We start from the raw sequence: 16666 nt of genomic DNA, 5'->3' as shown, positions 1-16666 counted from the left end.
CGGTTCCAATCTACAGGAACACAAAACTGACAATTGCAGAGAAGCTGAGACTGGAAGGCACCTCTGGGTATCTTCTAGTCCAACCCCTCAGCTCAGAGCAGGGTTAGGTAGAGCAGGTTGCCTAGGATGCTGTGAAGTTGGTTTTTTAATATCTCTGGACAACCTGTTCCTTCATCCAGTCACCCACAAAGTAAAATTTCTTTCTCATGTTTAAGTGAAACTTCCAGTATTTCAGTTTGTGCCCATTGTCTGGTTGGGCACAAACCTGTTCTGTTGTTGGATCCACTGAAAAGATCCACCCCCTTCTGTAGACCCTCCCATCAGGTATTTATCCATATTGGTAAGATCTCCTGAGCATTCTCCTCTGCAGGCTGTTGGCTGTCTCTGCCAAGAGGCATATTGTTGGCTCATGGCCAACTTTTTCATCGGGATCTGTTGTGAGCGGTGTGTGTGGGGGGGTTTTGTGGAGATGGGTTTTTTTGGTTGGTTGTTTTTTTTCCCTTCTGCCAAGCTGCTTTTCAACCAGTCAGCCCCCAGCACATACTACTACTTGGGGTTATTCCTGCCAGGTGCATCCTCATGTTGAATTTCATGAAGTACCCATCAGGCCATTTCTCCAGCCTGTTGAGGTTCCTCTGAATGACAGCACAACCATGTGATATATCAAGCATTCTATCCAGTTCTGTACCCTCAGCACACTTGCTGAGGATGTACACTGTCTCATCATTTAGGTCATTAATAAAGGTGTCAAACAGCAGTGTCCCTATTACTGTCTGCTGGTGTAGTCCACTAATGTCTGCCTTCCAGTTGGAATCTGTGGCATCACAACCCTTTGAGCCCAGCAGTTCAGCCAGTTTTCAGACCACTTCACTGTACATCTGCCTAGCTTGTACCTCATCAGCTTGTCTAGGAGGATGTTATAGGAGACAGTGTTGAAAGCCCTCTTAAAGTTGAGATGAACCACGTTAAAGGTCTCCTCTTGTACACCTGGCCAGTCATATCTTCATAGCAGGTGTTGGGTAGGTTAAGCATGACTTCCCTTAAGTCCATGCTGACTTCTCATTACCATGTCTTTTGTGTGTTTGGAAGTGCTTTCCAATATTTGCTCGATCACCTTTCCAGGGATTGAGGTGAGGGTCACTGGCCTGTAGTTCCCTGTATCTGCCTTCTTGAAGACACCAGTGACACTCGTTTTCTTCCAGTCCTTGGGAACCTCCCCTCATAAACATAATAAGGATATGATAATTGAAACTGGCATTACAGTGGCATCACCCAGCTCCCTCAGCACTTGTGAGTTCATCTCATCATGGGTTTATGTCTGTCCAGTTTGTCAAAGTGCTCCCTAACCTGGTCCTCCCCCACTGATTGTGAGCTTGCCTTGTTCCAGACTTTCCTACTGAGCTCAGGGACCTGGGATTCCTGAAGGCTGGTCATCTCAATAAAGACTGAGGCAAAGAAAGTACCGAGTACCTTGGCCTTATCTGCATCCTTTGTCCTCAGATCCTCTGCCCCATCAGGACTGCATTTTCCTTGTTCTTCATTTTGCTGCTGATGTACCTGTAGAAGCCTTTCTTGTTGCTGTTCTTATACTTTGCCAGATTTGGTTCCATCCCACTAAACCCATCCTGGCATGCTCAGGCAGTGTCTCTGTATTCCTCCTGGGTTAACCATGCCTGCTGCTGCCCTTCTTATTCTTCCTTTTTGTATTTGAGTTTAGTCAGGAGCTCTCTGTTGATGCATGCGGATCTCCAGCCACCTTTGCTTGATTTCCTGCTTATGGGATGGACCAGTTTCAGCGCTGGAGAGGTGTTCCTTGAAAATCGGCTAGTTCTGCTGGATGCTGCCCCAGGGCCATGTGTCTTCTTCCTAGCGGACCCCTGCTCCGTAGAAGTCTGTGGTTGTGATCCTGTTTTTTTTGCTTTGCTCCCTCCTCTCAGGATCCCAAACTCCAACAGCTCATGGCTGCTGTGGCCAAGGCAGCTCCCTACCTTCACACCCCTGATCAATTCTTCCTAAGTTCAGCAAAGCATCTCCCCTTGTCAGTGTATCAGTCACCTGTGTCAGGCAGTTGTCATCAATGCACTTCAGAAACCTTCTAGGTGATGGCACCTCTGCTGTGTTGTCCCTCTAGCAAATACCATTGTGATTCAAGTTACCCTCAGGGACCTGTGAACATGAGGCTTCTTCCAGGAAATCCCTGTCCTTGTCTGCAGAAGAAGTGCTTGAAGAACACAGAAATGTTGTTTTCCACCTAGGACAGTAGGATTGCTAGTTTGGTTGAACTGTCTCCTAACTGTTTCAGAATTCACCTATTTGTGAAGCTGTTCTCCTGGCTTTTGGGAAGTCTGTAGTTCTCTTCCCCCAGTCTCTGCACTGAATGGGGAGGTTATATTGCATAGCAGATGTGTGTTAAATCACTGAACCATATGGTTCTTAGGCCAGGAAGCTTTTAGGTACAAGTCGTTGTCTGCCACATGCTTCATAAGTGGGCCATCAGCTCTCAAAGGCTGAGCTTAGTCGTTGTCTTGTTCAAAGGAACTGCTTTCTTTTCTATTGCACTGTGTGCATGTGTGAACATGCATGCATCACGTAGCTCTTTTCTAGTCTCCTAGTTAAAAGAACTGACTTAAACCTAGCATGGCTTTCAGCTTGCCATCAGTGCTCTACCCAAAGCCAAGCTGCTGGCTAAATGCAGTTTCCCATCTTTCATAACGGTGGTAACTAGAACTGCTGTCTCTAGTATTTAACCTCTCAAACTCATGATAGGATAGATTAATGCCATAGTATTTTACTGAAAAGACAGAGTGCTTGTCTCCTTTTTTGCTTTTACTCTGGGGTTTGATGGTGTAGAAGCACATATAACCATGCATTGGTGTGCTTGCTTACAGTTGCCTTCATTTGTAGAAATAGGATTTTATTGGTAAGGCTGCTTTAATGATATCTTACAGTGTAGCTGCTCTAGTACTGTGGTAAAACAGTACTTGGTGGTCTCTTTATGATCCACAACTTCCTGGTACAGTGAGTTTTTCTGGAATTGATAATCCCCATCTCTTCTGAACAAGATGAAGGATAGCTAACACTTGGGACAAACGCATCAACATAACTGTCTTAGTACTGTTACTTTTTAAATCTTTACATCTGGTAAAACTGAACATAGCTTTTACTATATAACAGAATTATTACTCTGTAGTTCTTATTTCAACTTAATGGAGGGAGGGGTATACTTTGAAGTTGGATTCGGTGTTGCACAGCTTTCATAATCTTTTCAACAGGATTGCTTCATACTTAATGAGGCAGAGTATTGAAAACAGATATTTAAAATGTACACAGAGGAACTTGGTTCTTCAGCTGGTTTTCAAAAGGGTGAGTCTTGGCAATAACTTGTCAGCCATGGTGGAAAAAGTTATGCTTGGTGGTTGGAAAGAATCCTCTGGGCTGCCTGTGCTGGAATCCCTCAAACCTACCCAAGTTGCTGGATGCTCTCAGAGCTCCTTCATGGGGAGAAGGGGATAAGCAGACTGATTAAGAAGCTCTCTTTTTACAGCTGTGTGGGCACATCACTCTCCTATCAGTGCCTCAGGGGTTTGTGATAAGCCTCAGGCAGCATGTCCTTGTAATTAATGACGGGAGGGGCAGGAGGATAAAGAGGCTTTCCTATTGACACACTGTGTTCTGGGAGATGTGAGTTCCTTGTTAACCTGCAAACTGGTGTCCTAGTGTCTTCTAGCATCTTGGATTACTCTTATGGTATTTCAAACAGATTGTCTGGCTGTCGCACTAGCCATTCTCTTCCTTATCTGAGTGGAGAGGCTGGTTTCTGTAAAGTAGGTCAGGAGACAAGGCAGGAGCTCTTACGGTACAGTGAGACTTAACTCAGAACTGCTACATGAAAATCTACTTGCAACACCTAAACTGCATCTTTGAGATTGTAACTTGCACGTGCTTTCAGTCTACAGAAGACAATATACCAATTAATAATGGCATTTGATCTTGAGTATATCTCAGAAGTAACTTCACTGAGGCTTGGTCTCTGCTGACCTTAAGCAAGATCTTAAATGCTGAGCTGTCCTGACTTTTTAAGCTGTGGCTGACTTGACTGCCTGAGCCTGGACTGTAGTGCAGCTGAGATGCCAGGCTCTTGTGGCTGGGGAAAACTACTCCCATCACTAGGATGACATGGGGCTGAAAGCTCTGAACTCCACCTTGGAGGTGGTGGCAGCTGCAACCCTGAGGTAGAAGCTGAGTGAATTTACTCTTGGTAAGAATTTACTCTTAGTTAGTTCTTGAAAAACTGTGGGGAACCCGTTTTTCTTCCAGTTACTACGGGCAAATAACTGACAGTAAAGTAGCTACTAGCAATACTGTAATGACCAGTTGAAGATGGAAAACAAATCCAGTGAGCTGCAACTCTTTTAATGAGTTAGCATTCCCAATGCCAGTCCAACTTAAATGGATTACTGACAGATGAATTTATGGGACATGTTTTATTTTCTAAATTGGGAGGGGTGGAGTACAGAAAGAGGTATTGCCTTCGGCTGTAGGTGATACTATAATGCCAAAACTGTTGATTCTCAACCAGATATTTCACAGAAATCATGAAATATCTGTCTGAATAAGCATGTAGGTGACATGGTTAGTGGAACTAGCTGAAATTGTTCTGAAAATAAAGGCAATAATCCAAAATTCATACAACGGGCAAGGAAAGAGCTCAACCAAGAGCTTTATTTAGAGTGGTCCTCAAAGCATAAATTCCTTTGGAGAACATCACTGTCTTACAGCCATGTTCAGAGCTTGTACACTGCTTCCTCTATGAAGCAATAAGCAGTAGGTGAGAAGTTACTCTCGAAGTGAAAGTGGTGGTGTCTCTAACTCCTAAAGATGGGCTTCTCCTGGACCCATATATGTGGTTTTATGTGTCTTAGGTTGAAGAGAACTACATCAGCGTGTGGGAGCAAAGACATTGCAAAAATGTGTTGTACTCTACTCTCCAGGAAAATGAACAAAATGTAAATAGCAACTGGCTTTACTTGCTTCTAGATGATACCCTTAGGTTAAGGAGTGCAGACCCTACTGTGACGATGACAAGCTTTCTGCCTGTCTTGGAAAAGAATAGTTGCAGTGGTCTGTAGTTTTATTAGTGATGGGATGGCTTACAGTACTGAAGCACATGCTTGAATCCTGATTCTTACTCTTAGTCTGTGCTCTAACCTTAAGCTGAATTTAAGTCTGAAAAAACAAGCTCTTTTAAACCACCCTAATGCTGCATATCTGATGAGAGTAGCTGGTAGCCTCTCAAAGCCAAAGTACTAGCAAGGGATGAAACTTTTCTCTGTCACATCTACCAGAAAAGCTGTTACAGCACTGGTTCAATGCCCTGTCCTTAGGGGAAAGTGTTGCCTTACCCTGCTTGAATGGAACTTGCTGCATGCTTCTGAAGGACCTCTTAGGGTATAAAAAAAACTATCTTAAAGTCTGTCTGCATAGTTGGCCTCACTTTTCTGGTGAGCTTGAATGATGTGATGTGTTCCTTGAAAGGAATATGCTGCAGTGCAGGTGGTGCTCAAGGGCAGAGAAGCCTCTTCCCCCTCAGTGCTGCAGATGGTGTTAGCAACAGCTACTTTTGACTAGCTTAGTGGTGAAAGCGCTGACATGTGGGAATGGCAAGTGATAGACTACCCCAGACAATACTCAAACCCATGCTTATCTGGGTAGAACTGGCATGCTTGCTGTAGCTTTTCAGATGCCAGTGTAAGGCCAATTGTAAGTGAAAATCTTGGATACTGTCACGATGAAGCTGTGTTTTGGATTGTTGCCAAGAAAATCCCTGGAAAATTTTAGTCAATACCGTTTATTGCCAGTGATCAGCTTGGCCTCTTAAGGATTTGTATGCTGACTTTCAGTGTGCTGGCTAGCTTGCTCCTGGATCACTACACTTTACCTAAAGAATCTGTGCCAAACACCCGTATGTGCCACAGTGGCTGTCAGGAGCCTGGTCCATATAAATAAAGGGTGTTTCTATACATTAATTAGTCTGTAGATATCATGCCTTGTTTCTTCCCCCCATCAGTCTCTGTAGATAGCTTTCATACTGTGAGGAAGTACTGCATGACTGCTTTTCCTCGCTTGTTGTCCTTAAAGCAGGAAGACAAGTGGTCATACTGTATACTTTTTGGTTGTTTTGTTTTGTTGGTTTGTTTTTTTTTCAGCAAATACACACTTTATTTGTTTTACTGCTCTGGGAGCAAATGCCTTTCTGTTGGAAAATGTCTTGTTTATCAGCAAACATGGTGGAGGGCTATCACTTAAAATGTACCTACATAAACTAACTCTGAGAGCCTCTCCAAAAGCACACTACTCCAGCTCTTCCAGGGTTTGAGATGAAAATACGAGTTCTCCCCTTTGCATATCTCAGCCTCCTTTACTTGCATAGTGATATCTCATCAGTCTGACTTGCTCTCATGAAACCTCCACTGATCTTGTGTGGGGAAATGCTAATGCAACTCATCTAAAACAGTGAGCGTGAGGAAACCCACATCATAGTGCAATATGGAAGTGTATTCTCGCTTGTTTAAACAAAGTATTCAGCAGGATACTACAGTGGTTTCCAGCCCTCTATCATTTCTTTCCTTCATGTTTCTTTTCTCTGCTGCTCCCCAGTCCTTTGCGTCTGTTCACATTGTATTGGCTTTGTGTGGCAAGGTTTTGATAGCGGGGAGGTTACAGGGGTGGCTTCTGTGAGAAGCTGCTGGAAACTTTCTCTGTGTCCGACAGAGCCAATACCAGCCAGCTCTGATATGGATCCGCCACCAGCCAAGGCCGAGCCCATCAGAGATAGTGGTAGCACCTCTGGGATAACATATTATAGAAGGAAAAAAAAGTTGTGGGACACACAGAAACAGCAGCTGGAGAGACGAGTGAGAACTGTAAGAGAAACAGCCCTGCAGACCCGCAGGTCAGTGACGAAGGAGGGGAGGAGATGCTCCAGGCGCTGGAGCAGAGATTCCCCTGCAGCCCGTGGGGAAGACCCTGGTGAGGCAGGCTGTCCCCCTGCAGCCCAGGCAGGTCCACGGTGGAGCAGATCTCCACCTGCAGCCCGGGGAGGACCCCACGCCGGAGCAGGTGGGTGCCCCAAGGAGGCTGTGACCCCGTGGGAAGCCCATGCTGGAGCAGGCTCCTGGCAGGACCTGCGGATCTGTGGAGAGAGGAGCCCACGCTGGAGCAGGTTTTCTGGCAGGACTTGTGACCCTGTGGGGGACCCACGCTGGAGCAGTCTGTGCTCCTGAAGGACTGCAGCCTGTGCAAGGGACCCATGCTGCAGCAGCAGTTCATGAAGAACTGCAGCCCATGGGAAGGACCCACGTTGGAGAAGTTCGTGGAGAACTGTCTCCTGTGGGTGGGACCCCACGCTGGAGCAGGGGAAGAGTGTGATGAGCCCTGACCCTGAGGACGATGAAGCAGCAGAAATAGTGTGATGAACTGACCGTAAACCCTATTCCCCATCCTCCTGTGCCACTGCAGGGGATAGGTAGAGAATTGGGAGTGAAGTTGTGCCTGGGAAGGAGGGAGGGGTGGGGGAAGGTGTTCTGAGATTTGGTTTTATTTCTCATTACCCTACTCTGGTTGATTGGTAATAAATTGAGTTAATTTTCCTCAAGTTGAGTCTGTTTTGCCTGTGACAGTAACTGGTGAGTGATCTCTCCTGTCCTTACCTCAACCCACAAGCCTTTTGTTATATTTTCTTCCCCCAGCCCAGCTGAGGAGAGGGGAGTGATAGAATGGCTTTGGTGGGCACCTGGTGTCCACCCAGGGTCAGCCCGCCACACACATTTAAAAAATACTGTTTGCTTTCAAAAACATCTCAGCCAAATTGCACTTCAGTGACACTGGCTACCTAGATAACTGATGCAGCTAAACCTAATCCTAAAGTGAGAACAGGCAAAAAAACCTGCTGCATGGTATGTCTGCAGAGCTTTAACACAAAGCCGTATGTTTCTAGGAGAAAGCAGTTTAGTTTGGACAAGCTTAACAATCTGTTCCATCTGTAATCAGATATAAATCTGGCTGCTTGGATTGGGAATGACTCCTAGTCATATGCTGGATTCAAGTTTTCCTGCTCATGGTCTGAATTGAATCCTGGCTGCTGCTTTGCTATTTAGAAGGTCAGAGCTCAGGTTCTGAAAAATGAAGCTTTAAACAAAACACTGGGTGTGTTAAGCTTGTTCATTAACAAGGTGCTCTTTAGCATGTTAAAATGGGTAATGATGTTCCTGTGCATACAGCTGTAGAACCCTTCTGATAATAATTCAAGTCTTATAACAAACAATATTGTTGGAAGAAACTCCTTACAGATGGATGTGGAACTTAAGAGCTAGAGGAGAGTAACTGGAGACTTGTCTCAAAAGGCCTACATTTTTCTAAATGTTTCTGAAGTCATCTAGCTTCTGCCATTTGTGGAGATCTTTGAAGACAGAGTGGAGTTGGTGTTTGTTGCTTTCTACTGAGAACTGTAGAAGGAAGAAAGAAGCTTTAGCTCTGCTAAAGGATGCAAATCTAAGTCTGCCCAAATTTTAAAATCCATGCTTTCCTTTGGGTCACAAGCACTTTTCTACTACTTTCTGCAGCTTAAACATAACTGAATTAATCTTACTGGACAGTTGCCAGACTGGCTTTTTGCTTAGGAAGATGGATAAGGCTTTCTGTGAGGACACTAGTGCTTTGTAAACAGATGTAGAAGCTAACCTTGCATCTGGAACTGTTTCTTCCAAGAGAACAGTTCATCCTGTGGATGTGTTAAGATATCTCTTTGCATTTAAAGCTATAAGATGGGGCCAGCATCCAGTTACTCTTCGCACTTTCCTTCCTTTTCAAAGGATACTGGGAAGTACATGTCATGCTGGTGAGTGTTAATAAGACAAATGTATGTCTTATCTCTTGACATTTTGCCTAATTAATGTCTGCTCCAAATAACAACCAATTTCATCTGCCTTTTGACCTTCTGTGCACAAAGTATCAGAGGAACATGGTTTATTACTAATATTGAAGGATTTGTCTTAACTGCTGTAAAACATCAGTGAGATGCCACTCACGATCCTCCTTTTTAGAGTGTAACCTGAACCACATTTAGCTTTAGTGTGATACTGCACAGTTCCCCTTCCAGACTGGGAGAAGAGGCCACCCTCTTAAGGACTCTGTGAGAAGACAGACATATAGCTAGACTGTATGAACAGATGGTCTGATGTGGTACTTGACACCTTCTTGTGACAGCCCCCTTAACCCCTGTGCACAGGAAGGCTAAAACTGAGCTGTATTGTAACCAAGTCCCTAAAGACTTCAGCAACAGAGGTAGGAGGTGGCTTATTGCTCTTGCTGAAAATGCTGTTGGCAGGAAATGCTTCTATGCCCACATTCTTGCTCTGGTTAGCTTAACTGTGATGACTTCTGGGAAAACAAACCACAAAGTAAAATAGTCCATCGTATAAAACTTGGCTGTTACCCTCGGGAAAGAGGTGGGAATCCCATGACCTGCATGAGAAGGCTTGGAAAGTGTTTGTATCAATCATGTAGTGTCTCTGTGAAGCTTGTTCCAGTGTTTCTCTGTCTAGGCAAAGTGCAAAGAAACACTATTCCAAGTATGATACTTTATAAGCAAGAATACTCCCACGTCTTGAGTGGTACCAAACTGCATGCCATTATAGTCAGCTACTGCATGTGAAATTCTTATTATTTCAGGGATACTCCAGGCAACTCAGACCTACAGAGTAGAAACAGTAGTTCGAGTGATGAACTCCAGAACAAAGTCATCAGACTCATGACTTGGCAGAATGCTGTACTCTGACACCTATTTAAAAAGATCATGAGAGCAAATTGATCCAGTCTTTATCTAGTGGCTTTTTTGTGAGATGGGCAGAATACGAGTGGTACTACAGGAACTGTAGAGGTGAGGCTTGGGCCAGGTATACTATGCATGCCCCATTAGAGTTAGGGGCTTTCTACCCAATGCTGCAGGACCCACAGACTTGCTGCGTAATACCATCCAGGGGTAGGAAGTAAAAATCTGGGCTTGTGTCCTCAACACCTAGCACTGTCCCTCCTCTGCTGACACATTTCCAGGTAAGAGGAAGAAGAATTGCTTCTGATTTGAGCTTAGTCTTTGTTGCTCTCAAAATAGCCTCAACCTTGCAGTCTGATTCTAGATGATTAATGTAGTGGAAAACACTGACCTTTTCTCAGGGTATAATCTTGTTCCTTGTGAGTACACCCACACATACTGTACTGTCCTTCCCGTTATTGGAGAAGGATGTCAGAAGCTGGTGTACCTGTAACCACTTACCCTTTCCCAGGAGGGTAAGTCCAGCCTTAGAAGTTGATTTTCACAGTTCTTGTCAAACTACAACTTAGCACTTTCTTGTTTGTGGATCAATGTAGAAATGTGGTACTTCCTCCCAGGAACAAATAGGGGTTTTGGAGTTTGTTAACTATGGGGGTTTTGCTTGATTTTTTTCGACCTTGTAGAGCAAGACTGCTGTCTTATCCTCCCTTCCCTGTGGTGGCCAGAGCATTCTCCCTTCTCTCCAGTCTGGATCCCCCACTTGGGTCACTCTTGCCTTAAAGTAGCTGCCCAAAGACAAGTGCAAGAGGAGGAGACACGCAGTACGTCATATCTACCTCAGATATGTGTAGGATAACAAAGGTGACCTGTAGTAAACAAAGTATGATGCTGATGCCTGGTAGAGAATGAAACTGAACATACATAAAGGGGAAACAAATGCCTTTTCTTCCCTTGTTCTCCACCTGAAGAGAAGCTTAGGTAGTTGTCTGGAGCTGGTATTGGATAATAGTCTTATGGAGACTGACACTTCACTACAGAAATGCTCAGTGAGGTCTTTTAATAGGATACTATGCTGACAGTGACAGATGAACTGATCTAGATGGACTAGAGGATGGAAATGTACTTTCTTTCTATGGAGAGCTGACCTGTACAGGCCAGTGGCAGATAACTCTATGAACAAAAAAATACCTGCTTTCAAAACTTGCTGGGATGAAACAAGTAGTGCTATGAACAGGTCTGGGAAAGCCAAGTTAATGCAAGCTTTTATAGTGTTCTTGGGAACACTTATGTCTAAACCATTTTAGTCTTCCAGTCACCAGCAGCAATTCTGCTATGGCTTATTGTTCTGTACTGAAGGTACAAAGGTAAGGGTTGTTGCAGAAACCAGCTGCAGTTGTTGTGTGGAATCATTGTCCTCTTGACATGACTGTGTCTGTGGTTACGTGTCTCTCTGGGAAATGGATGGCAAAAAGCAATGGAATGCCTTGAAACACAGGGAGAAAGGCACAGCACTCCAAATTTCAGAAGTGAAGCAGTGAGGCTGTAGTAGTAGTAGTACAGGCCTGACTGTGAGGTCCCTGAGGTAGGGAGGGATATTTGGGGTTAAGTGCACCACTTGTGTCTAAACAGCAACATTTCTAAATGTCTCTTACTATCATCTAATACCTGTTGAATGAGAGCCGTGTGCTTGCAACATCAGGTGGTTTTAGGCTAACCCTTTCCAGAGAGGAGCTTATCTGTGTTTGGAAGACCTAGCTGAACCACCTCTTCCACTTCCTTCATGGACTACTGCTCAGATAGCAGAGCTATCTGGGTAAGCTGTACACTTGCTAAGCCAGGATAGGTGAAAACTAACATTCCATTTGTAGAAGCTGCAGTATTGACTAGCTGCACTTAAGTCAGCAGAAGACCGCATGACCTTCACTTGACAATAACCAATATCTACAGAATTTTAGAGCTTTTTTTAGTCTTCAGGGATAGAATCCTGGATGCTTTCTTTGGTGTGTACTATTCCATTAGGGGAGGCTGCCATCCAGAAGACAGAATACCAAGCCCCTGGGGTTTTACTTTATGTGGATCCAAGCTGCTCTGTAAATCCAGAGTCTTGGAAAATCTCCTGGGAGGATGAAGGAGGGAGAAGATGACATCAGCTGGAAACTTCCCAACTCATTTTGCATCTCACATGCAGACTTCAAGTTTATAAAATTCAGCTGAATTTTAAACTTGGATGAATTCAACTTCTGGATAGATGGGCAGGCTAACTAGTCAAGGTGCTTGGACTGCATAATACAGTAAAAGAATGTGAAACTGCTTCCTTACCAGATAGCAGCCTGCATAGTTGGCAGGGCTCATGCATTTCCAACACAGGCAGTTAGTTCCTACTTGCCCTGCACTGTAGGATACAAAACATGTGCTACTGGAGTCATCTGGTCTCATGTACTCATAAATTTGGGTGTCTTGAGGAATCCTACAAACTCCACAGGAATATGTGAAGAGTCTGCCTGTAGATGATTGTACAACTGTGCACAAAAGCCTAGTACTTAACCAGTAGATCATGAAACTGAAGGTCTGAATGTCATACTATATCTGCTGTAGGTTGTGATCCAGGCTTTGCTAGACCTTCACCTGACCGGCTTCAGCAGGTGACAAAGCTATGAGACTGGCCTGAGGAGGTGAGGGACAGAGGCTAAGGACCTTTGCTTTTGGATACTCTCTAAGACTTGAAGAGTGTCTTGACAGAACCTGTCCCCCATTCCATCTGCCTGGCTGCCAGAAGCAGCATCCTCTCCTCCTTGCTGTGGGACTGATGGCAGGCTGATTGTACTGTGAGTAACAGGCACTGTGATGAAAAGGTTTTTTTCTGTGAAAAGCTTTGTGAGCAGTAGGTACCTGCTGAGACTTGGACTGAGCTGATCTCTGATAATGCAGATAGGCACTTAAAACAGTGGATGAGCAGCTACGTAGTGCACTGAAGGTGAAGCTGATGCATGAGTCCCTGGCACTGAAGTCAGACTCTTTGTTACGTAAAACAATTAATACTAGTCGGTATTTCAAATGCTTGTGGATATGATAACTAGACAAACAGGTAGAAATGCAGATGTCTGCAGATCTCCTTTCCTGCTAGGGTTTGCAGGACATACTGCTCTTCTGTGGTAAAAGCAGACTACAACAGATGATACAGTCTTGCTTCCCCAACTGCAAAAAATCCCCCAAGTCCATGGAAGAAAGCCAGTGCCAATTAATGTGACAAGGAGGTCCTCTGCTGCAAGGATTACAGCCTGAGACAACTTAGATTGCTAGGCCATCTGCTGAGACACTTCAAAGCCTACCTCTTTCTAGCAATAGCATAAGACTTCAGCAAACTGATCCTGCCTGCTGATAAATGAAGGTTCAGCACTCACAAGCATTGTTCCTTGTGCAGTTAGCTAAGAGGCCCCACCCATTAGGAAGAACAAATAGCTAGCTTCTAACTTGCTCTTCAACTGCTAAAAACTAGCTAAGTAGCAGGGCATGATTCCAGCTGTGACTGCTGGGAGGGTTCTGCCATCGCAGATGAGGCAGTAGAGCACAGTAGTACTTTCAAAGTATGCATGCTTTGTCCTTTACCCCCTACCACAGCTAGCAGCCCTCCTGCTGCTCACCAGAGTTGCTCTAGAAGCGTTACTTGATCTAGATCTGGGGTGTTTCATCCAAGGCTGAGATCAGGTAAAACTATCACAGCCTTTATTTTAAGACCCGAGACATTCCACAGGATCCATGACTGCAAGAACACACTCAAGGGGACTGAAATGGATTCCAGCCTTCACAAACCTCTGCCCTGCTTAAGAAGTGCAAGACATTCTAGTATGATATTGTTATCTTCCAACAGAGTTGGTGAGAAAAGTCACTAACTTCATTCAAGTGGCTGCAAGCTCCATATTTTGGTCCTTTCTCCAGCTGTTCTGACACCTTGATGTGGAGTTTTCATATTTTAAGCAGATTCCATCGCATTCTTTAAGCTCTCTTTGGAAGGTTTTGTTAAAAGTTTTTGAGATCTCACATGCAACCAGGCTTAAGCTGTTTTCAGGTTAATTCATTTCCATAGTGGAGGCTTAGAATTTGACTGGCTGCAGTTCTGGCACAACTTGTCTTATACTAATGCTTATTGCACATGGGCAATGAAGAGCTGTCTTTTCCTTTTGGAAACAGGAACAGATTTGTCTACAGCTACTGCAGTGTCCCAGGGTTTGCTTTGCTCTTTGCTGAGCCAAATTCTTCTGTCTAACTGAACTGCAGATTTTCTGAAGCCATCTCCTGTTGCTAATCTTATCCTGTCTTATGCTTATTCTGTTTGTGTAACTCCAACAGAACTCCTTATCTGCTGAGTTATTGTAGTGTTGCTTCTTCCTGTTGTACACGCTCCTGCTATGTGGAGTCTGAGCCACGTGCTTGTGTTGTCAAAGCTGTCTGCCTCCTGTATGAGCTGGCAAGCTGTGCCATGCTCATCCTGCTCTTTTGCTCTCAAGACAGCATGAGTGCCTAACTTCCAATTCTTTCTCACTTGCCAGTTAAATCTGAAGTCTCTCATCTGTTGGCAACCACTTCTAAGCATTATCTGGGAGAATGTATCTAACCTCTCTCTTAGTAGACAGTAGTTTAGGTCACCACTTTCCAAAAATGTCTAGGCTAAAGCATTATTCTTGCTACTTCATAAGGCAATCCTCAAAGTAAAGAGCAATACTACCACAGTTGTGCAGGAATGCAACAGGCAGAGGACTGTCTGTAAAATCCAAGTACCCCCATGATGGGTTTGTGACAAAGACTGGTAGGAGCTTAGACCAGGTCTTAGTCACTGGCAAATGCAGACCTTTGTAAGTGGCTTTAAGTTGAAGCTCTCACCTGTAATTCTGAACCCTTGAACAAAGGAGGACTTCTGTTGAAGACAGGGACTACCCTTGTCTGGCTGGAACATAACCACAATTGCATAAGGAATACTGATGGACAAAGAGGATCTTACCCAAACAGGATTGCTCTGCTAAGATTATATGTTTCATTTAGCCACTTAAGGATTGTGTGAAGCTGGGGCTAAGCAGTAATTCTAAAACTAAAACACTTCTAGTTAATGTGTTGCTTAGCTGTAGTGGTTTCTCTGTCTAGCAGCCAGAGGAACCTTTGTCCTTACAAGGGAAACACTGTGGATAAATCTATTCTTGTACTACTAGTTAAAAGAAAAAAACCAACAAACCCCCAAAGTCCTCACTTTGAAAAGTAGAGCCATGGATCTTTGGGACTTTCTGACACTGTTGTCAGATGTTCCTAAATATTGTACAACTTGTCACATGCTGTCAGCTCCCTCTGCTACAAAACCAGAGCAGAGAACACATGTGAAGTTGCTGTGATATTTATGTGAAGTAACCACTAGCTATATGGAGTAGTTGATCTGTGTCAAAGTGCGAGACTCAAAGGTGTGGGAATGTACCAAGCTGGCTATAAAGTGGGTTGGTTGTTTTTTTTTTCTTCCCCTGCTGCTGAGTCAGTTTCAAGGAATTACAGATTTCCCCAAACCCTTGTGTATCTCTTCCTAAAATAGCCACTTGCTGGTTCTTTTAGCCTCTGTCTTCCTAGGCACTGGATGCTACTCTTGTAGTTGGGAAGATGGGAATGAGGACCTCCCCAAGCAAAACACAAGTGTTTTCACTGGCCTTAGGACTCCAAAAGGGGGGCGTACATAGGCACTGGTGCTGGAGTATATGATCTGTGATTGTCCTGTAGTGCTGTGATGGCAGATCAGTCTCTGACTGCTGTCAACATGTGGAAGTTAGTGGATGGGATGGGAAGCCTCTGATAAAAGTTTGCCCTCCTTACTCTACTGTAGGAGTCTCCAGTGGAGAAGGCTAACTGCATTCCTGTCAGCTAAACTGCTGCCATTTTGCCTGAAGCCTGTCTTATAAGTAGGTCTCTCGATTTGCCTAGCTGTTCTGTTTTCAGAGTTGTTTCAGTCTCACCAGGAGCTGTTGATTCAGCAATACTTCCACTTCCTCATGAATAGAAACCAGGTTGCGCCACACTAAGGGGAGGTGTGGTGGTAATGTGCTTTCTGTCTAACTTGTGGGGCAGTAGAACAACCTAATGCTCAAAGCCCAGACCTTAGCGGATTGCCAAGGTGTCCCGGGGAAGGGTTCTCTTTGGAGGGAGAAGGGTTCTCCTTGGAGCTGCTGAAATAAATAGCCTTTGTAAATAAATCAGAGAAACTTGTCAGTGGCATCTTTGAGAATACTGTGCTTTACAATGAATCTGTTCAGTTATTAAAAACTTGTTTTTTCTCTCCTATACAGGATCTCAGTCTTCCCAATGGCACACCTGTGGACACTTCTAGCCCAGCTTCCTCCTCATCTCTCCTCAACAGACTGCAGCTGGATGATGACTTGGATGGGGAAACTAGAGATCTCTTTGTTACTGTTGATGATCCCAAAAAACACGTGTGCACAATGGAGACATATATCACATATAGGGTTACAACAAAGGTACAAAGCAACATTCTCCATTCATAGTACTTTTCTTTGGGGAGTTTTTTAGGTCATATTCTGCATGTCTATGCCTTGCATTGTATTTTCTTATCTTAAGGTCAAGAACTTAGTGTCTTTCAGTACCTTGTGAATGTGTCGAAGGTTATGACTTCTCTTAGCAGAACTGTTACTACTTCAGTGAATGAAAATATGCAAAACTTTTAATGTGTCAGTTTAGATTTTTGTGTGTGACTCTTAAATAGAACTGTTTGTAGGCTTGCAAGGCCAGTTTCTTTCATTAACTTGAACGTTTGTTCATATAAAGTAATCTGACACCCATTTGGTTTGAGTT

At 44.2% G+C, this 16666-nt stretch overlaps 1 protein-coding gene across 1 annotated transcript in view; it reads left to right on the top strand.

Annotated features, from left to right (window-relative positions):
- Nucleotides 1–16666, top strand: part of SNX30 (sorting nexin family member 30) — a 51127-nt gene that overhangs the window by 6056 nt on the left and 28405 nt on the right. Inside the window, exon 2 of the mRNA XM_049796141.1 lies at nt 16144–16332. Coding sequence (XP_049652098.1) covers nt 16144–16332 — 189 coding nt within the window. The remainder of the gene's footprint in view (nt 1–16143; nt 16333–16666) is intronic.

The sequence above is a fragment of the Accipiter gentilis genome, chromosome Z (assembly GCF_929443795.1).
Source record: "Accipiter gentilis chromosome Z, bAccGen1.1, whole genome shotgun sequence".
Taxonomy (NCBI): domain Eukaryota; kingdom Metazoa; phylum Chordata; class Aves; order Accipitriformes; family Accipitridae; genus Astur; species Astur gentilis.
The sequence above is the reverse complement of the archived record's forward strand: the minus strand, read 5'-3'. Positions and strand labels throughout refer to the sequence as shown.